The sequence below is a fragment of the Oculina patagonica genome, chromosome 7 (assembly GCF_052425735.1).
Source record: "Oculina patagonica isolate OP01 chromosome 7, crgOcupat, whole genome shotgun sequence".
In the NCBI taxonomy this organism is placed as follows: Eukaryota; Metazoa; Cnidaria; class Anthozoa; order Scleractinia; family Oculinidae; genus Oculina; species Oculina patagonica.
This window is the reverse complement of record NC_135764.1, coordinates 16,840,654-16,862,296: the sequence shown is the minus strand read 5'-3', so window position 1 is coordinate 16,862,296 and position 21,643 is coordinate 16,840,654. Positions and strand designations below refer to the sequence as shown.

The window sequence follows — 21,643 nt, the reverse complement described above, 5'->3', positions numbered from 1 at the left end:
CTACAGTTGCTTGAACGGGAGGGAATATTTTCACAAAAGTATAATTGCAATGTACCTTGATGATGTTTCATCAGCTGCAGTCACTGATCCACTATTTGAATCAGAATCCTCTGAATCTGATTCTCGTTCAACGCCTACAAATAATGCCATAATCAAACATAAGTGACACTACTTTGTGGAAATCATTACAGCGCGAATACTCGAACCGGGACAGTTGGAACAAAGTTAACCAATCACAACGCTAATTGAGAACAAAGAATGGCGACCTTTTTTAGAAATGGACCAATAACGTCCAAGTCCGCAAACAATAGATTTGCAACAAAATTTAAACATTCAACAACGTTTGAAAAAGTTGCGGACCTCTCAGGAAACTTGCCTTGTATTTGATTGGATAGTTTCGATCCTAAATTTTCACTGACTGCACCAAATTTTCAGTAGCGCTCGTAAAACCGTAATCAAAAGTTGGCTTTCACAGGCTGAAAAATTCTTCAAAAGAAATTTTCTGATAAAATTGTATTGCTCTTCGTTGGTGATAGCACAGTAAAGAATAACGAAGGACGCTTTTATTCACGACAAGCGCGAAGACGCGAAACGGAATGGAATTGCTTCAAAGGACGTCTCAAGTGCCTATTCCGTCGTATGCAGTGTCTTATGTCGCATGTGAGCAGAAAGTGAATAGAAACGTTCTAGATTTCATGTTTGAAAAGTCAGTTGTTTTCACTCTTCTAAGTTACATACTCGTGTTTGTTGTGATTATTTTTTGTTTCTGACGAAAGACAAGGCAAGAAAGATTTGGAATGCCGCCACAGCGACAACTTACCTTGCATATTTTATTAATGGCAATTTTGCTTTCGCCGCATGAAATGAACTTTCTTCCATAAAAGTTTCAGTGACTTTAGCCTGTGGTAATTTTATAAAACCACAGAAAGATTGAAGACTCAATGACGAAACGGAACAAACTCCTCTTTCACGAAAACCGTGAGTTTACAACTTTTGTAACAGTAGATAACCGACAGAAAATGAGTCCGTGAGCAAACAAGCGAAAACAACATTCGACCTGATGTTTACATTTCACGTGGCCTCAAATCGTGTCAAAAAAAGTAAAGTGGTAACTTGTGGACAGTTATACGGCATTGACTGACGATATAAGTATTCTGTTTTCATGAATTTCAAAGTCATACGAAGGTGTAATTAACATTGGCGAGGAAGTGACTCGCATCGATTTCAAGGCAACAGACAGAGCAAAGCTACTGAAAAGCTAGAGCGAAATGAAAATAATTACGGCGTGAATTTGATTTCACCGTCTTCATTTTATTTCCGGAACTCGTGAAAGTTTTCAAACAAGAGCGAACACAGTGTGGAATATTCAATTCACAACTCCTGGCCGTGAAGAGTTCATTCACGGTTCGTATTTGTCAACTTTTCGCGAAGATGATATTGTAACATACATCTTGTATAACTTGTCTAACTTTATCTATCTACGATCTCTATCTACGACCTCTTGAAAATTAAGGATCGAAACTAACCAATCAAAAACAAGGCGAGTTTCCTGAGAGGTCCGCAACTATTTGCAACGTTGTTGAGTTTTCAAATTTTTCTGTAAATCTATTGTTTGCGTTCTTGAACGTCATTGGTCTGTTAACGAAAAAGGTCGACATCCTTTGTTCTCAATTAACGTTGTCATTGGTTAACTTTGTTCCAACTGTCCCGGTTCGAGTATTCGCACTGTAACACTGTATACATAATAATTACTGTCTGATAAGCATTACATCATGCATGTACCCTTCTTCAAGTTTGCCAGTGTTAATAAAAGATCTAAAACATTTTTCCTTGCCATGGCCAGTTTCAACCTGCAATTCCCTTTGTTCTCATTTACATCTAGGACTATACACTAGCTGTTTTTTTAACATCTAGACTTTTGAGATTCCTTGCTGTGTAATCAAGGATATTACACCTGTGGCCATCCAGACCTTCAGGTAAGTGGGGGCCCGATCATCCAGACTCCAAGAATAATAGGGCGGGGGGCCCCCTCACAAAAATATTTTTTCTCAGGCCTACAGACCGTGGTTTGGCCTGAAAATAAGGTTGGGGCCCAGGCCCCTCCCCTAGATCTGCCACTGTAAATCTTGTTCTGAAATAAAATTCTTGAAACAAATATTTCTAGCATGGCATATGGAGAGAATAAAAGAAGAATAACTCTTCAGAAAATTCACTGTCTTTTATATGTTGAACATTTATTATACACCCTTCGATTGAAAAACATTTTCTGAGCTTCAATTAGAGTACTAAAAATTAGAAATTTGAAAGTATTAATGAAACAAGAAATACTTGGTCATGAAACTAGCCTGCTGATTGTCATATGCTCAAATAAATCATTCCGTAATAAGCAAACTTAAGTGCGGCCACCCTGTATTAAGCGGCCAGTTATCAAAGTCCTGAGAGTATTGCCAGTATAATAACTGTAAATAAAACCCTCATTTAGCGGCCACCACTAATAAATGGCCACAGCCACCTTTCATCTCTCCCAATGAAGATTTCTCTTTTGTTTTTACCTCCATTTACCCACCAACAAGAATTTAATACACAAAGTAAGTTTGGCCTAATTTAACAACCTAACAGCAGTGGAGTCCAAAATGTGAAGTGACGACTGATAAAACAATCAAACACATAATACTTACAGTATTACCACCTTGACGTGATTCAAATGTCTCTAAGCTAAGTGATAACCGTTTGATTTCCTGGCAATAATGTGATGTTTCTCCCCACCTTATGCTTATTACTGACGAACCCCTATACAGCCGCCAACCTCTATTAATAAGCAGCAACTGACCATTTCAACAAGGGTGGCTGCTTAATAGGGGTTTTGACTGTACTGTATATAACAAACAACAACTAGGAAATATATCACACCTTTCAAAAGAACAGCTTTTCTTCTGTGACGCAAGGAATATCCACTAGTATTGTTTTCATCTTGGGACACATTTGTTGGTATTTCCTGTTACAAATATGTTAGTCTGAGGGTCAGCATATGCACGGTAAAATAAAACTTGACTCTATTAGTAACAAAATTATATGTAGTAACTACGTATATATAATATTATTATATCTCTGAGATAGTACGCATGCTGTGATTGGTCAATTTTACGGGCCATATTCTGCAGTACGGCCAGCGAAATTTGACTGAGAGTTCTCCTGATGCCGTACGCCTTTGCAAGTTGAAATGTCTCGCGAAAAAGATTTTCAAAACTTCCTACAACGTTCGCAGTCAGAGGAAAAAAGCGAGGAACAAAGGCGAAGCGAAGAAGGTCTACAAAACTTTAAACTCAATTTTTGTGATCTGTTGGAAGGAGAAAACTTCCCTGATGTGGCGGACCTAGAGCAACCCGGGCAGGATTCAAGTAAAGTACTTGAAAGTTTCATCAGTGCCGAGAAATATGCAAACACGGTCAAGAAGACGAAAAGTGAATGGAAACGGTTCGACAATTATTGTCAAGAGCAGACTGATGGAACATTTCATGTAGAAACCGTACCTGCTGATGTCCTCGATAAGCTTCTCGGAAAGTTTTTCAAATACGTACGCAAACGCGATAGAGCTGAGTACGAGCCAGACAGCATTTCAACGTAGCATTCGACGCCGCCTTAAAGAGCTAAGTTTTTTTAAGTAGTTCCTTCAAACTTTATACGTGTTTTCTCGTTCAGTATTTTCTACAAACACTGCCATAAGTTTTTAAAAGTTTGATAAGCTATAACACATGTTGTCAATTCCGGCACTTTCGTCGCCAAGCAAAGAACTTTAAAAGTTATTCCAAAGGAAACTTGCACTGTATCTAGTTTCATCCTGTCACTGAAATTACTGTAAAACTAATTGCAGAAATAAAGTAGTAAAGGTTGGATTTAAATTATGTTTATACGCATATCAATCGAGCTATTAAACGGCCGAATTGTTTACGACAAAGCCAATGAAATTCACTCGTCCTTTCGCCTTTGACGTACGTCAGTCAAACGAAGCCGCTTCCAGCACTCTTGACTTGAAATGTTTTCTTTTCTCCAGAGTGAGAGATATAATAAATATCTTATTAACTTGTTTTCTCGGTCCGTACTGTAAAACACGGATCCTCGTTTTTTCCCGTCGACTTATGGCCCGCGTGCTTCGCCCTTGGGCCATAAGATAGATAGATAGATAAGTCAAAGGGAAAAAACTCGGTCCGTATTTTACAGTACGGACCTTAAACTCGATTAATAAGAGGTATGTAATAGTAATAATAATAATAATAATAATTTATTATTATTTTACTATTATAATATTATAACACAAGAGGATATTAATCAGACCACCCTGATAAGTTACAAGATACACAGCAGATTCTATGTTGTTTTTGCATGCATGGTCCTTTGATTATCACTGAAAAATGCATTTTGTTGAGTGAAAAGAGTCATAAAAAATGCAAGATTTCATGATTTTCATGACAACAGACTGTGATGCAAAATCTAAAAGCACTTGTGTGCCAGTTTTTTACAAGATGATTTTGGTACCTGGTCAACATTTGAGGCTGGAACAATCCCTCTTGTACCTATAGTGAAAATTCTTAATTATTAATCAATAAACATGGATCCAGACTTCATATATGGTTGATTCCAACATAAATTATGGTTAAGTCGGTGACCTGTTTTCATTTGTTTGTAAACATGATTGTTTCATTCCATTAAACAATAAAAAACTAATGATTTTGTGTCTTTTTTTGTGAATAATAAACAATCAATCAGCTAATGAAATACACTCATACTACAAAAATAATTAAGGAACTTAATTCAAGCAGGAAAAACTTCCAATAGACAATTTTATGTAGTTTTATATGTAGGTACATCAATTTACCGGGTGAATGTATTGACACTTTTAATACTCAACAATACACTGTAAACTGTGTCCTAGAATTTTACATTCTTTGTGACTTCTCATTTTAATTGTAAACATATAATGGCCAAACCTTGCCTCAAAGGTCTCAGCTCACATCAAAGTTTACAACAGAAGGGAGTCAGCGGAGATTTTTCCAATTTGAGGGGGGGGGGGGTGGGGCTGACTATACTAGAGACTTAAAGAGAGGGGCTTAGAAAATTCTTCTCTTTAAGTCTTTATTTTTACAGAATTATTTGGTAATTTATTTATTAATGGTTTTTAAATTAATTAATTATTGGATTAGTCATACACTACAAATTAACAGAATAAGAGAGATTGTACTTTTGCCTTTCTTGCTGCTCTTTGGAGTATTCTTCTTATTACATGGAGACACAGCCTGAATACGAGAAGCTGGTGTTTTGTTGTGAATTGCTGATGATGCTGTAGGTGACCAAAAAATCATCACGACTGTTAGATCCAACTGATATCCACACATTTGTCAACTAAAACGTATCCTAGTTTAGTATTTTTTTATTTTGAATATTTTGAAAACAATATCAACCTCCACTGTACATAGTCTTTCAATAATTCTATAAGTTACATACATTGTAGGAATTTAAATGCTGAAAAACTGATCATTTAAATAAAGTATTATGCCTAAACTCCAGGCTAGAGTTGGATTCGCCAGTGCCTTTGTTGAATTACATGTTTCTCAGACCCCCTTCCTGGGATATGTCAGGGTTGGGGAGCAGAAAAAGATTAAGACCTCAAAACTAATCCGCTGGTTTTACCACAATATTCGTATTTTCAGAAATGTTTGGGATTGCATGATGGAATAGGCGTAGCCTCGTTTGGAACGAATACCATATCATGGTGTCATTACATTTCATAAAATGTTGTTGACGTTCTGTAATTAAAAGCATTTTGGGATGTGGCATTAGTAAATGCAGTCAATTCTCTCTAAGACAGACACCTTCGGGACCAGCCGCATGGTGCGCAGCCGTCTGTCTTGGAGAGGTGTCCTCTCTGTAGAGAGCCGAGGTAACATGACACAAGTAATTCTGAGATCATAAAGCTTAACCTTTGCATGCAACAAACGTTTGCTAACTGCAACAAGACTGAAATAATAAAAGGCCGTGTTTGCTTGTTAAAGCAAAAATTGAGAGCTTCTACATGTACAAAGTAAAGTTCTGTAATACTGTAGAAAACGACCTCTTTAGTGTCCATACACATAAGCAGAGAAGTGAAGCGTCATCGTTAGTGGTAAGTAAGCTAGTATACACATATTCTTAGGGCGCTGACTTACTTTGCTTTGGGTCAATACAAAGTTTGGAAGTATTTTCACTAAAAAAAACATGATAGAAAAACACTTCTCAAGTGTCCGTTAATGATTTCAAAGTGTCTGTTGTCCGTCTTAAAGAGGTGTCCGTCTTATAGGGAGTTTTGTTACAGTAAAATGACTGAAAAATGGCAGGGACCATCACCAGGTGTCCGTCTTATGGAGGTGTCTGTCTTATAGAGGTGTCCGTTAAGAGAGAGTTGACTGTAGTTATAAATTCTAAAGGGATTATGATTTGTAAAATTATTTTTTCACCCTGCAGTCCAAATAATTTGCAAATAACAAATGGCATCAGTTCAAAATGAGTTAAAACACTACCATTATGCAATGTTAAACATACAAGACAATTATAATAAGGGTCGTACATGAGGAGTGCGCATGACTCCACGTGGATAGGACGTTTCCTCCGAGCTCTCTGCCATTTTTGTTATTTTCCCGCAATTAATCGCAGATGTTGCAGCTTTTTTTGATATTAATCTATTTATGAGTATACAAACAAGGTCTAGAACGCGAAAATTGGAAATGACGGCCGACTCTGTCAAACTGGACGACATTCTTGCAAAGATGGACGTGCTTATTACAGCGAAGACCGAAATGTTAAACAAGCTTGACAAGCTAGAGAAGGCGCAAAGCACAATTAACAAGGACGTGGAAGACTTGAAAAAAAGCTTTCAGGAAACAGACCTGCAAATCCAGGAGTCTAAGTCTAATTTACTGCTGAAAGCGGATAAGACGGAGGTTGAAGTTCTGAAGGAGAAGATTGATGACCTAGAAAACCGCTCCAAAAGAAACAACGTGGTCATCTGGGGCATTCAAGAAGGCAGTGAGAAAGATTATACCTCGATGGAATAATTTATTGAGGTTGAACTCTTTCAAAACCACATGAATTTTGAAAGGAGAATTGAAGTGATGAGGGCACACAGAACCAGCATTAAACGAAATCCTTCTGAGAACGACACGCCGAAGCCAAGACCGATACATGTGTACCTTCTCAGGTACACCGACAAGGTATTTCTTCTCAAGCAAGCGGCAAGCAAGTTAAAGGATAACAAGTATAACGAAGCAGGAATTTTCATATCAGATGATGTCTTGAAAACTGTACGCGACGAACGATCGAAGTTGAGGAAAGACTTTCTTCCAAACATCAAAGCAAAGCCTGGAGTACAGTTCGCATTTATACCTTGGAGTGTTCCCGCCAAAATCTTGTACAAGGAAGAAAGTGCAGGAAACTTAAAGTCATTCTATTTACCCAAAGTGTAGAAGACATTGTCAAGACATTACTCTATTACAAGACCGTGATGACAATTATTTATTCAAAATTTCTTTAACCTTTAGTTAACTTAGCTTAACTTAAACTATCGGCGAAATTGGCTAGAGATCTCGGCGACAGTGTACTGGATACCTGGCAGGCAGAGCTGCGGTGAGTACGCTTTCGTTTTCATGTTTGTGTGTGTGTTTGTTGTACTGTTTTTGTTTCGTGTCTGCAAAAGTCCACATATTTTGCCAATTGCGAACTTATCAATTGCTCAGACATGCTAATTTTTTGAAAACTTCAACAATGACATCTCTCAGGGGAAAAACATTTCCTAGGCAAATGACAAATGGCAAATTCTAAGATCAAACCCGATAGTCTGAAACTGCTATCTCTTAATGTGAGGGGCCTCAGCAACTTTCGAAAACGTAGGGCTATTTTCACCTGGTGTAGAAAACAAAAAGCAGATCTTATCTTTCTTCAAGAAACACATTCAACAGAAAATGATGAGTGTAAATGGAAAAAAGAATGGGGCTCTGAAATCATTTTCTCCCACGGGAGCTCGAACGCCAGAGGTGTTGCTGTATTAATTAAGAGCGGTCTGGACATTGTAATTCAACATGAGTTTCTAAAGTCCAATGGCAGGTCGATAGTACTTAAGGTGAGAATAAAAGACAAAAATTATTTATTAGTAAATCTTTATGGTCCAAATAAAGATGCAGAGGCAGTTCGATTTTATCAAAATCTGTCGGCAACATTGCGAGAAATGGATCCTGACAGTGATGACAATATCATCATAGGCGGAGATTTCAACTGTCCTTTAAATCCAACCTTAGACAAAAAGGGTGGAATACTAATTCCACGCCAACATGTGATCAATTCAATAGAAAACATTCAAAATGAATTTAGTCTTCATGATATATGGCGTATTAAAAATCCGAACACTTGTAGCTTCACATGGAGCAAAAGCCACCCTTTCATCTTTTGCAGACTTGACTACTGGTTAATTTCAGACAAGTTAAATTACTTAGTTACGCATGTTGATATTCAAGCTTCAATAAAAACTGACCACTCGTCCATAATATTAGAACTAGAAGATATTAAAGATAGTCAACGGGGACCAGGTTTCTGAAAACTAAACACTTCCCTGCTGGCCAGGCCTGATTATGTTGAGATGATAAGTAAAGAATTACCCAATTGGCTGGAAGATGCAAGAGATCTGTCAGACAAGCGAGCAAAATGGGACTGGCTTAAATTTAAAATCAAAACTAGCTCAATTATTTATTCAAAGCAGCTGTCAAAAGACCGACAGAGAAGGGAGGAAGAACTTAACGCCAGGCATCAAGACATGCTAAGAAAATTTCAGGAAAACCCTTGCGAAACAACTAGACTAGAAACTGAAAAACTTAAAAGTGAGTTAGAAGCATTATATGACGAAAAAGTAGAGGGAATTATCATTCGCTCCAGAGCAAGGTGGCACGAACATGGTGAGAAAAATACTAAATATTTTTTAAATTTAGAAAAGCGTAATAATATTAAGAAGCATATACGTAAACTGTTTGTCAGTGGGTCCATCTCAACTGATCCTTTCGAAATACTCAACGCTGAAAAATGCTTTTATAGAAAGCTCTATAGTAAACAAAAAGCTAATCTAAACTGTGATGAAGCTAATTTCTTCTTTCAAAATCCAAATTTAAAAAGACTCTCCGAGGAATTAAGCACAAATTGTGAGGGAGAAATAACTCTTCAGGAATGCGAAAATATATTAGGCTCTTTTCACACGGGTAAAACGCCCGGAAACGATGGAATTCCAATAGAATTTTATAAAGCATTCTGGCCTTTATTAGGCAAATTTATGGTTGATTCATTTAATGAGGCTTTTTACAAAAAGGAAATGTCTCACTCACAGAAACAAGCTGTTATAACACTTATTGAAAAGAAAGGAAAAGAAAGAAACTATCTTGAAAACTGGAGACCAATATCATTGACTAATGTAGACGCAAAAATTGCATCTAAAGTAATTGCAGCTAGAGTTATTAAAGTCCTACCGGAAATAATTCACTGTAATCAGACCGGTTATGTAAAGGGTAGGTTCATTGGCGAAGCAGCAAGATCAATTATAGATATTATGGACTATACAAAGAAGCAAAATATACCAGGTATATTACTTTTTATTGACTTCGAAAAGGCATTTGATAGCATCGATTGGGAATTCATTTTAAAGTGCTTAGACGTGTTTGGTTTTGGACCTAGTTTTAAAGGATGGGTAGAAACATTTTATAAAAATATATCTAGCTGTGTGATAAATAATGGGATGTGCACATCTTACTTCGATGTACAGAGAGGAGTCAGGCAGGGCGACCCATTATCACCATATCTCTTTATTATTTTGCAGCTGAAATTTTAGCTACTGTGATTCGAAGTAAAACAGAAATTCAAGGACTTAAAATAGGGCGAGAGGAATTTAAATTCATACAATATGCTGACGACCTCACTGTGTTTGTGCCAAATCTTGATTGTGTACAACATACCTTTCATTTGCTAGATCAATTTGAAACTTGTTCCGGTTTAAAGGTCAATTATACCAAAACTGAAGCTATGTGGATTGGCTCTTGTCAAAATAATACAGCGGCACCTTCGGGACTTAAATGGGTAAATACAGTGAAGGCACTTGGAATAGTTTTTACATATAACGAAACTGAACAATTGCAGAAAAACTTTTATGAAAAACTAAAAGATATTAAGTTGCACACGCGGTTATGGCGTTGCAGAGGTCTCTCACTGCTTGGAAAAGTTACAATAATTAAATCCTTTTTGCTTTCGAAGATGATATATGTATTCTCAGTTCTCCCAACTCCACAAGATTTCATCAAGCAGATTAACACTATTATATATAACTTCCTATGGAATGGGCCTGACAAAATAGCACGAGCAGCAACAATTAATGACATTAAATTTGGAGGGCTAAGGCTGATAGATGTAGAAACTTCAATTAAATCTTTAAGATTAGCCTGGCTTGGTAGAATATTTTCTGAGGGCTCTGCACCATGGAAAGCTTATATTAATCAAATGCTTGACAGTTACGGGTGGCACTTTTCTATTGAGATGTAATTATGGTGTTAACGATTACAACTTTCAATGCCCTTTCTATAGCGAATTTCTCCAATGGTGGGCTGACTTTAGAAATGATTCCTCTACCAGGCCTCTTATATCTGAACGTATAATCTGGAACAATAAGCTAATTAAAATAGATGGTAAGAGTATATATTTTGACAATTACGTTAAAGCTGGAATCATTCTAACCAATCAGATGCAATTTAATAAGGATAATGTGGAATCATATAATAGGGCAAAAAATGAAGGGTTGAGACACACACAAATTTTTTAACGTGGTCAGGGATTCGATGTGCAATTCCCACCCACTTAAAAGCCTTAGATGGAAATGAAAGTGAAATAGATTCACTAACATTTCATTTTAATGAAAAGCTACTTGACCCAGTAACTTGTAAAAGTAAGCAATTCTATGAACTGCTACTCTCAAAAAGGGCAATGGTATCGAGGGGTTTTAATAAACTTAAAGAAGATTTTGGATTAGATCAGATACAACTGTGTCAAAGGCTTTTCTTAATTTAAAGTCTATTTTATCGGAAACCTTTGTTAGAAGTTTTCAATTTAAACTGTTAAATGATATTACATTCACTAATACGCGGTTAGCAAAAATCGGTTATGTTCCAAATGATACTTGTACATTTTGTAAAAATGAGTCAGAAACAGTATATCATTTATTCTACCACTGCTCTTTGACACATCTCTTTTGGGAACACTTTAAAAATTTCTGGTTTGTATTAACAGGCCAACAGGAGGAACTTACGCTAAAAGACGTGTTCATTGGGAAAATAGAAAAAAGTGATTTGTTGAATTATTTTTTAATTCTAGCAAAATTGCATATCTGGTTGAGTCGGAAACATTCAAAAATCCCAAATATTGATGTATTTAAAGAACTAGTTGATCTAAAATATAGAACTGAGAAGTATATAGCAGTAAAAAATAATATGCAGAGCAAATTTCAGACTAGATGGCATTTATATATAAGTAATAATAGCTAAATCATAAGTTCTTACGAGTAAGATAATGGTAAATAGATAAGATAGTATATAGGTATATTGTAACGGTGTCATTGGTATATATGCACCGCAAATTTGTATATAAGTCTGTAAAATTGTAAAATTTTCTGTTTGCAAAACAATGGCAATAAATATGTGGAAAAAAAAAAAAAATAAGGGTCGTACATGTAGTTTTCCAGGTCAATAAGACAAATGCAGTTAACCTGCATAGACTTCAAACTTATTCCAAGTGAGATTTATGGCAACCAATGCATGAGTTAATGTGTGTTAATTACCCAGAACTCAAAATATTTCACAATTATTATTCACTTTTCCTGAAGCCCAGGTCTTTTATTACATGGCCACCAGTTTTCGTAGATCATGGCATGATCAGTATAAATAAATGGGAATTTACAGTGGAATCTTCCACATAGTACCTCTTCGATCCCACAGATTCCAGGTCGAAAAAATTATTGGAATTTATGTTTTAAGTGTTAGTTTTAAGTGAAGGGAGGAAAACTGGAGAACCCAGAGCAAGGACGAGAACCAACAACAGGGCTGTAAGTCGGACATCGGACACTGCCCAACCATAATTTGCCGATGTCCGACGAAATTCAAACTGTGGTCGGTCAGCAAACAACTTCATTTTTTTGCTTTCCAGTGCAAACACTGTTCTGTGTTGACAATGCATTCAGATAAGCAAGCTCAAATATCAACTGAAGCAGTACTGTAATCAAATTATGATGTACGACCTCACTTTTGTTTTGTCTCATCAAAATAGTGTCTACGGACTATGGACAAACTGCGTTGATTGAAGAAATACCTGTCAACAAATGCCAGAAAAAGATCACCCATAATATGTCAAAGTTGGTTTTCATTACATGTACCGGTATATTAAAGAGCTCAAATTGTGGGTAAGACTGAAGTATTTTCTGTTTCAATGTTCATTAAGTTTACGTTCGCTGAAGAAAACTTCCTAAAGACTAAACTTTGGATTTTTGACTCGACTTTGGATTGTCTTTGATTTACTTTCAAAAAACTTTTTTTCCAACATTTGAGTTGTTAAACTCTGGATGAGGCTTATCTGCGGGTGTTTATGGTAAGTTGGACGCATGTCCTTTCAAGGGAAAAATTATTTGCAGCCCTGAACAACAAACTCAATTCTAAGGGGACATTTTATGATGCTGGGTCCGGGAATCATACCCAGCGGCATTCAGACACTGATGATGATGATGATGATCATGACTTATCTAGTTGGTTAAGTGTGTATGAAAGTGGCTAATTCACATGATCTGGGTATGAAACTGGTGCTTTGCCAGCAACAAATGTATTTTATGGGAACATTATCAGCGGTGGCCAGCGATAAAACTTATGGCAAAACAACTTGTTTTTTTCTATTATTTCTAACAGTACATCACAACCTTTCCCAAAATAAGCACCTCTTTGAGTACCCCAGTATGCACCCGTCGTCTATGACTCCCACATACGCTGCTGGAGACATATCTTGAGCTCTAAGTTTTTTGGACACTCGAGCTACTCGGAAGTTCCACTGAGTTAGAAGTTAAGTTAATGACTAACTCTGCATGATTAGTCTAGAATTACGTCAACAAATTTTAAATAAAGCAAACCTACCAGCCTCAGCTAATGCAGCACGCCGCTTGGGAGTCTGAAAACCAAACACTGTTGATCCGCTGACTGGTGTCTTATAATCAATACCAAGACCTAGAAATTAACAGCACTACAGTGAATAACAGCGGGCATGAGAAATAAAGTTTATGTCGGGAGACCTGTCAAATTTTCTATAAATCTGGGTACATGACTTAAAATCGGCTTAAATGTCTTTGATATAACAGAGAGACTACTAAGTAATCAATAAAACGAACCGTACTTGTTTGACTTTGCTTGCGTTTCTTCAGTTCTGGAACATCTTCGTCGCTGACAAATTCAACTTCTTCCGCCATTTTACTTGAAAGCGGAGACGGCCCTGGGGACGACGTTTGTAAAATTCATTCCCAGGCTTTCTCAGAGGTTTCTCAGGTTTCTCCATTCTCGTCCCCATAGCCCTTTCGTTTCTCTTAGCCGGCTTGGCAACGAGAAAATTTTTTCGCGTAATTTTTTCGCTATAAGCTCGACGAACTCTTCGAAAAAAAATTTCGCTTCAAGCTCGACGGACTCTGCGAAAAAATAGGGACTGCTCGTAGTCTAACGAGAATGAGGTTTCTCAGGTTTCTCGTGATGTAGGAAGACTGGGACGTAACCTGAACGGTCTGGAAGAGAAAATTTCTTCTTAATTATTTCAGAGGGGCCCTTTTGCCTTATGTCCAGGCATAAGTAAATATGTTTGCAGAAAAAGAAATTATGTAAGATTGCTTTTGATAGCACGAGCAAATAAAAAACAAAAAGGACGACCATACGGTTGGATTGAACTGTAATATAATTTCCTTCCAATATTTCGTCAGATACGGTCTGACTTCATCAGAACAACTTTTGAAAAAATTGTTACAATTTAAAAAACCAAGGCTGAAAATAACCGTTGAAGTAAAGTCGACGGAAAAACAAACTGAGATTAAAATACGAGACAAACGCAATGCCACGATATTTTAAGTACATCATTTTTCTGATTACTTTCAAATTGAAGTAAATCTAAAAATAAGAGTTTTCTAAAGCCTGGTTCTCATATGATCGTCCCGATCGTCTCTGTCGGCTTCTGTCGTTTGCAAAGTCTGAGGTGATTGGAGCAAGCAAACTTTTTGAAGCGACAGAAGCGACAGAGACGATCGGGACGATCATATGAGAACCAGGCTTAACATAGAAAAACAACAAAGGAGTAATAAAAACGCAAAAATAACCAAGGATGTTTTTTGACTGACGAAGATTTAGACAGATTATGAATGGCAAAATTGCAAAGACTTGCCATTTTTCAAGATGCGTGGACCGTGACGTAGCTCCTTTAATCGATAAGATACGTCTCCCCTAGCTTTGCGTATAGCGTCACGTGATGACTGTATGGATGAGTTCTGGTGGAATTTGTTATGTCAGTTAGATGACGTTAGGTGAATGTTCGTTGGAAAGAAAATGGTCTGAAATTACAGAGGGTCTGGAGGAGGGAGTGGGCCTGTCTACTGGTCGTCGGTGTTCATTAAAGTGGAATTAAAGTCGTCTTTTAGTCTCGCTTATGTGTTGTTTGTTGAACGTACACAGTGTATCATACATGTTATTATGTTGTTTGGAGTTACAGTTGATATGATCAGGGATGGTTCTAGTCTCCCCAGTAGCAGAAAAAATGTAGTTGGTACGGCCGTCGGTCATTAAGTGTCAAGTAACACAGTCGTTTTGCCGCATCTAAATTATCCCTTGGGGACGTTGGTTTGTGTGATCTAACTGATATGTCACTCCCCCGACAAGCAACAAGAGGTATAGTTTTAAATATACGCTGGTGCAACGTGGTGAAGAAAATTGAATACTGAAATGTTTTTGTACAGAGATTTTTGTCAAACTTTGCCTAATTGATCTTTTATCTTATAAGAACGTAAATTTTGAATTTAAAATGGGGGTACCTATACTCGTTTAGGAGCAGCATCACCTTGTTTCTGCGCAATGCTTCCTTATAATACACTATGATTATAGTAATGATTGCTTGCTAAATGAATATGTTTAACGTTTGTTTCTTATTCTATCCTGAGAATTGGTCTAAACTTCTCCCAACTGGTCCTTTTAAGCCTCGAGTATCAATAAGTAAATTCTCCTAGCTGGTCACCAAATATTTCTTATGGTAAGGTTGGGAAATGTTATAATAAGAGGTCAAGTCCTTTTAAATGGAAGTTACTGGTTTGCCAGGGTTAGAGGAAATGAGATGCTTATCAATATAAGGGTCCAAACGAGCTGCTTATTTTAGCTACAAGTTGCTTATTGTTCTACCTTCCGGAACATAGTATGCTTAGATGTAGGCGAATCGACTTCAGTGTAAACGAAACACCTCAGATGGTGTAGGCGAATCGACCTGTAAGCAAAACGATCGGATTCCGTTAAAGTAGATCACTGGACAAAATTCGGGTTGTTCTTGTCACGGACAAATGAGCCCAGGGGGGAACTTGCAGTATTCATGACGGGTGGGTCCGAAGGAGCTTCATATTGCGAACCCAAAAAAATACATGAGCCTGAAATTTTACACCCAAAAAAATACCTGGGAACAAAATTTTCTACCCCAAAAAATACAAAACCTAGCACCTCGATACTGATTTATTCAATCAAACAGACTTTAAGTCCTAAAAAAATAAATGACAGATCTCTTGACCCAAAAAAATACCGAGGGTGTAAATTTTCAACCCAAAAAATACGTCGGACCTCCCCGTCATGTATACTGCAAGTACCCCCCCCCCCCCCCTGGGCAAATGAGACATTGCAAAAATTGCCAAGAAAGATCTCGTGACTCTAGAAATAAAACAAGATCTTTTGATTGGACAGACTTAGCTTGAACGATTCGTGGAAAGGAGGCTACTATCTTCAGACAGAGAGGAAGAACGGGAACGGGAAGAACTGAGGGATGGAAGACAAACTCTCGTGACCCTGTTCGCAAGAATAATCCACCTCTATTTGCCAGCCTTTATGAAGTCAAAAGTGCTGCAACTAGCCCCAAAAAGAGAAAGACTTTAAAATTGCTTGGAAACCAGAGTATTTGTCTATGTTGTCTTGTGACGGTGTATGAAGGCAGGCGCGAGATAAACATGCAAGCCATATTGTAGCATCTGAGGTATTATGCCGGTGCCACTGTGTCTCGCAGAAATGAACCCCACAAGTGTGAAACAAGTCAATTTTAGCAGACGTTCTCAGAGAAAAGGTCAAGTGCCTAGAGTCAGTTTGTTCTTCGATGGCTTCGCCCTGGTGGCAGCATACTAATTATGGTGGCAGCTATTGGCAAACCAAAAAATGCAAATGCTTTCGGTGGCTTTGAGGAATGTTACGTAAACACTGTTTTACGGAAAGGCCCTGGATACCAGAGGATCGATGTGTTACTCGATGGGAGGCACTCCATAAAAGCAACGACAAAAAGTCGACGCTCCGAGAACACGGCGCGGCTTGTGAGCAGAGTCATTGAATACGTAAGAGAGGTTCAGTTGCGGCAGATGAAGTGGCGAGCATTTTTGGCACTAGGAGACAACAAAGAGGACTTCGCACGGATTCTCTCAGATGAACTTATCTCGCAGGCACTGACTCTGCAACCGTAGTATATCTGGTGTTTTTTCATACGAAGTGGATTCTGCTCAGATCCTGGCCTACGTAGATGTAGCCTTTTTGAGATCCAAAGAGACTACAAGAGATGTGGTAGATGTAGATGTAGCCTTTTTGAGATCCAAAGAGACTACAAGACTACAACATTTTTCTTTCTTATTGCAACTATAGCAATTTGTTAATACAAAAATCGCATTTGTTCTTTGACAAAATAACAAAACTACACCCGTGATAAGGTTCCCGTGATAGGGTGAATTTTGTTTAAGAGGGCGTGGTCAATTGACACTGAAGGGCTTGATTTTCACAGAAACAGCGTAAAAACTCTCAGAAAATTCTTAAAATCACTTTTACAGTACACTAGCAATGCTTAAATGAATTTCTGGATGTATTATGCTTAAAATAGCTAAAGGAAAGAAAATTCCTTATTTGGACCATGACGTCATAATTAAATGCATCAAAACATCATCTAAAGGTCGCGCAGGACCCTTGAAATCATTATGTATGTATTTATTTAAAGAGTATGCACGAACTGCGACGACTGAAGCCGACAACAAACGAAATATTCACGACAATGTTTTTCTTAAAGGAGAAGTTCACTCCAGAATGGCCATTTATTTTCTTTACGCCAATAAAACGTTTATACAAAGATATGTTATTCACCAAAATTTCAGCCTCCAACGTGCACTATAACACTACGAAATCTTTCTTAAAACTCGACAACTGAACGCCGCCATCTTGGAGCTGGTAATGTATGCGTGACGTCAAAGAGCTCAGCCTGAAGTTTGGCGGGAAAATTTAAATACTCGAAACGCCTTGTTTTTTTGTAGTGGCTTTTGTTTGTCAAAATGCCTGTTTGTGCATTTCCATTTTGCTCAAACAGAGCTCCAAGAAATACAGAAAACAAGGAGTTTCGACTATTAAAATTTCCCGCCAAACTTCAGGCTGAGCTCTTTGACGTCACGCATACATTACCAGCTCCAAGATGGCGGCGTTCAGTTGTCGAGTTTTGGGAAAGATTTCGTAGGGTTATAGCGTACGTTGGAGGCTGAAATTTTGGTGAATAACATATCTTTGTATAAACTTTTTATTGGCGTAAAGAAAATAAATGGCCATTCTGGAGTGAACTTCTCCTTTAAAGTTCTTTGTACAAGTAATTAGACGGTATTGTTCTCAGCTTTGCGTACCGTGCGCTGAAACAAAGCGAATTATCATAATTAGATTCACAGCTGCACAAGTCGGTTGTAAACATTGTCTCGGAAGGTCTTCGGAAGCGGAAAATCCTGCAATTTTGTGTCCAAGTTTTCTTCGCCTATATAGAATTTCAGGAGTTGATTCGCGAGGAACGTGAACTTGGTGCACTCTATTGTGTTATGACAAGAGCGAATTTTGAAATTTCGTTCTCAAAATGAAGATAGCAAGTTTCAAAGTTTAGATTTCACATTTTTACTCTCTTAGAAGCTATTAACTTCTAGCAGTTTTTGAAATCGAAAATTTCGTTCTTGTCATAACACAAAAGAGGTTATGATTCATCTCTAGGTTATACAATCATTTAATTCGGTGCGCTGTTGTAGCCGAAAACTTGGACACAAAATTGCATTATCTGCAGTAAAACTTTTAAGAGCCTGTAGCATTACAATAAACGGTCATCTCTCAGTAGAAGGACAATCATGATGTAATTCCATCATCCCTTAATATCCTTGATAAATTTTAGAGGAATCGATGTTCAAAATGTAGCGAATTAAAGCTTTACAAGATAGCGCCCCGTCAAGAAATTTGGCTAATGAATTTATTAATGAGCAAGGGTCCTGCGCGACCTTAACGCAAGGATTAAGCTTGGAAACATAGATTTTCGAAATCAGCGTTCTCGATTTAATAAAAATAGCTATGTTACCAAAAATCAGACAAAAATGCCCGTAGGTGTCACATTTTGGACTCCTGGGGACTATTTCACACATGGCGTTGAGAAGATTAATGAATAGATTAAAATGGCGGTAAATTGCATGCGGAGAGTTATTAAAAATACCAAAATGAGCATGCTTGTTATAATGAATGCTTCATCTCCATCTTGCCAATTTTTCTCGTGCGTTGCTATAGGCACGGTCCCTGGATTGGAGCAGACATGCTAGTTTATGATAATTCAGCTAATTTTGTTCTTCTATTCGATTGATAACTTGTTGCCTGAAGTGGGCGTCCATCTTGGTGACAAAGAAACGGCAAGCTGACTTCATGAGTGATTGGAATGAGACTGGCGGTTTTGGAAGGCAGCAGTCTGAAACAGGTACAACGAAGTTAAAGACGTTTTAAGCTTAAACTGTTTCGGCAACTGTAGCTATTTAATAGCTGTGTCTTTATTTCTCAGGTTAAGCGTTCTTGAGAAGAAAGGAACACAAAGGGAGAAAACAAACTGAAGGCGCCAGAATTTTCGACGTAAGTTTCATATTTTCGTGTGAGTTTCCAGTGTACAGTTCGTCTTGTAAGATTTCTCGTTTATTTCTTTCTCATGTCGCTCGCTGTTGCGGTTATTTTATGCTCACTTCTGTGTTTGTAATTTTGTTATTTTCAGTTACCGTGTTGCCTGTGATAAGCGTTTGCGACAACACAAACAGGCTACGAAATATGCGGAACAAAACCACAGGCAGCAAGGTAAGCCCATAAATTTTTCAGAGCTCGTTCTTTTTTTCAGCTTCTCTGATATTCGTTTGCGTGTCCTATGTAGAGTATTCGTTTAACAACAAGATGTAGAAACACCCATTAGCTAAGATTCTTTCACAAAAGTGAACTGCTATCCAGCTTAATCTTATTCTTCGGAACAAACCTGATACAAATTAGGCAAGCCTAAAAGCGAAGTTCCACTAGTTAACGCGGACAACAATGTTTTCTTTAATGACATGTCGCAGGCTCTAGGAACAAAAATAGCGGACATCAAGAATTTGTTAATTGGCAGCCGTTAGCCGCTGTGATGGATTTTAACGATTTTTGAGTAGCCAACATTTATATTTTGTCCTAGGAAACTTAAAAGTAATGAGCTATGCATTTTTATTAACAATTGCTTTATTGGAGTAATGAAATTGTAAACAAGCATCTTTGGCTGCGGATGGCTAGGATGGAAATGCATTACAATTGAAAAATTGAGGCTGAACTTTTCAAGTTGTTTCCGGGCGATCGATATATAGTCGTGGTTTGTTTTCTATCGGCAAATTAAGGTTTTATTTTTCTTAAGATGATACTGTTCTCCATAGGTTAAGTCGCCGACAGCTAAAATCTAACTAGTTTTAACCAAAAGTCCTCGAAATATGTTATGTTGGGTTCTCCCTCGCGTACGCATCGAAATTTACACCCGAATCTGGCAATTGTAGCATAAACTATCACAGATCTATAGCGAGCAACGATTTATACTACGCATTTCACCTTAGTCCGTCCCGCTCTCTCTTCCGCGCGCCTTTTATAGGGGTTGAACCCAGGCGCGCAAGAGGGTCCAGGCTGCTGCGCATGCTCACACAACCAGTTATCCTGGGCTCTCTCTTCGCGCAGTGTATTGTGTGCCAAGTTCCAAACTTTCGCGGCCCCTCAGTGGTGAATTGGTCGACCATTCACCACTGTGGGGCCGGGTCTCCCTCACTTTTTTTCGCTTTGACAGTTAGGTGCCCGCGCGACATTTATTCTCTCTCGCGCGCCTGGGTTCGCCCCTATGCGCGCGGAAGAGAGAGTTCAGGGACTGGACTAATATCAACTGTACATGATATAACGGAAGGTGGCTGGATTTAAGTCGATATTACGACAGTTTTCATTTGAAAGAGAATAAATTTGTTTATTGGCAGTTGTAATTTACAAAGTGGTGCTATTTAGCTTCTTTTCGGCCGTTTTGGTTTCGCTAAATAATTCCAGGTCAAATTCTTTCGTTGCAGATCGTTGTTGAAGACTTTAAAGAATTTTGAGCAGATAACTGAGCGAAAACTGAATATATCCAGTCTGGGAAACAAACGTTGCGAGATTAATTGTAATTTTCGAAGCACTGCAGGCGGCTTAAATCTTGTTTTTTGATCCGTGCGGCCGAATGATGTAACGTAGGACGAATTGTCTTGTATTATCGTTGCTGAATACGTTGTTTGCAATATCTGCTGTATTAAAACTCTGAACTCGCGACGAAGCCGTATGAGATCAACAAGTTTGCCAGATTTCACAAGCTTATGATAAAATATATACTGATACAATGATAAAAAAAATCGGCAAATGAAATAGAGCTGTTAGTAAGATGATAGAACTATATTTGCGGGCCCAAGAGAGGCCTGCAACCCTAATCTTGACAGTGACCAGCGGATTGCGTTTTACGCGTGCTCGCCACGTTTATAAACCGAATTAGAAGCGGAAGTTGAAAATTTTTGTTCTTCCACTAAGCACGAACGGAATGCGAAAATGTGTCAATCACGACAGTTTGTCGTAACAACCGGAAGAGAAAAATCTGTTCTCCCAGAACGAATGCGAAAAATAAGTTAATCTCTCAACAGCTTGTCGCATAAGATCTAAACTTTCTGTCACATGGAAGGCGTTATGTGTTGCTTATTGTTGAGAAATTCGTTATAACACTGACAACATAGCGAGTTTACCGACTGAGAAAAATTCACATCCCGATCAGTTCACACCGCGTGCTCGATCGACAATCAAAATATAACTTTGATCGGTTCGCGGCAATAAGCAAAATTATAAACATGCATTCCCGTTACTCGGAATAATTGTCTTTTGTCCATTTTATCATTTATTTATCGACACAGATAAATTACGGGAAAGCAAATGATTCCAACAACGGTTATTGTCGAGAAATTCGTTAT

General features: G+C 37.9%; 1 protein-coding gene across 5 annotated transcripts in view; it reads right to left on the bottom strand.

The window, feature by feature from the left end:
- LOC144659490 (origin recognition complex subunit 2-like) overlaps window positions 1–19,087 on the bottom strand; it is a 142,836-nt gene extending 123,749 nt beyond the window's left edge. For 2 of the 5 annotated variants that reach the window (XM_078519940.1, XM_078519939.1), the window contains exons 1-7: window positions 18,996–19,087; window positions 13,477–13,572; window positions 13,221–13,310; window positions 5,237–5,335; window positions 4,534–4,571; window positions 2,911–2,995; window positions 56–134 (exon numbers count right to left, since the gene is read on the bottom strand). In XM_078519940.1, coding sequence (XP_078376066.1) covers window positions 56–134; window positions 2,911–2,995; window positions 4,534–4,571; window positions 5,237–5,335; window positions 13,221–13,310; window positions 13,477–13,549 — 464 coding nt within the window. In that variant the 5' untranslated portion in view covers window positions 13,550–13,572; window positions 18,996–19,087. Of the gene's footprint in view, window positions 1–55; window positions 135–2,910; window positions 2,996–4,533; window positions 4,572–5,236; window positions 5,336–12,345; window positions 12,412–13,220; window positions 13,311–13,476; window positions 13,573–18,995 lie in introns of those variants that run through there. The other 3 variants (XM_078519941.1, XM_078519942.1, XM_078519944.1) reach the window with 3 other exon arrangements.
- Window positions 19,088–21,643: the final 2,556 nt, after the last annotated feature.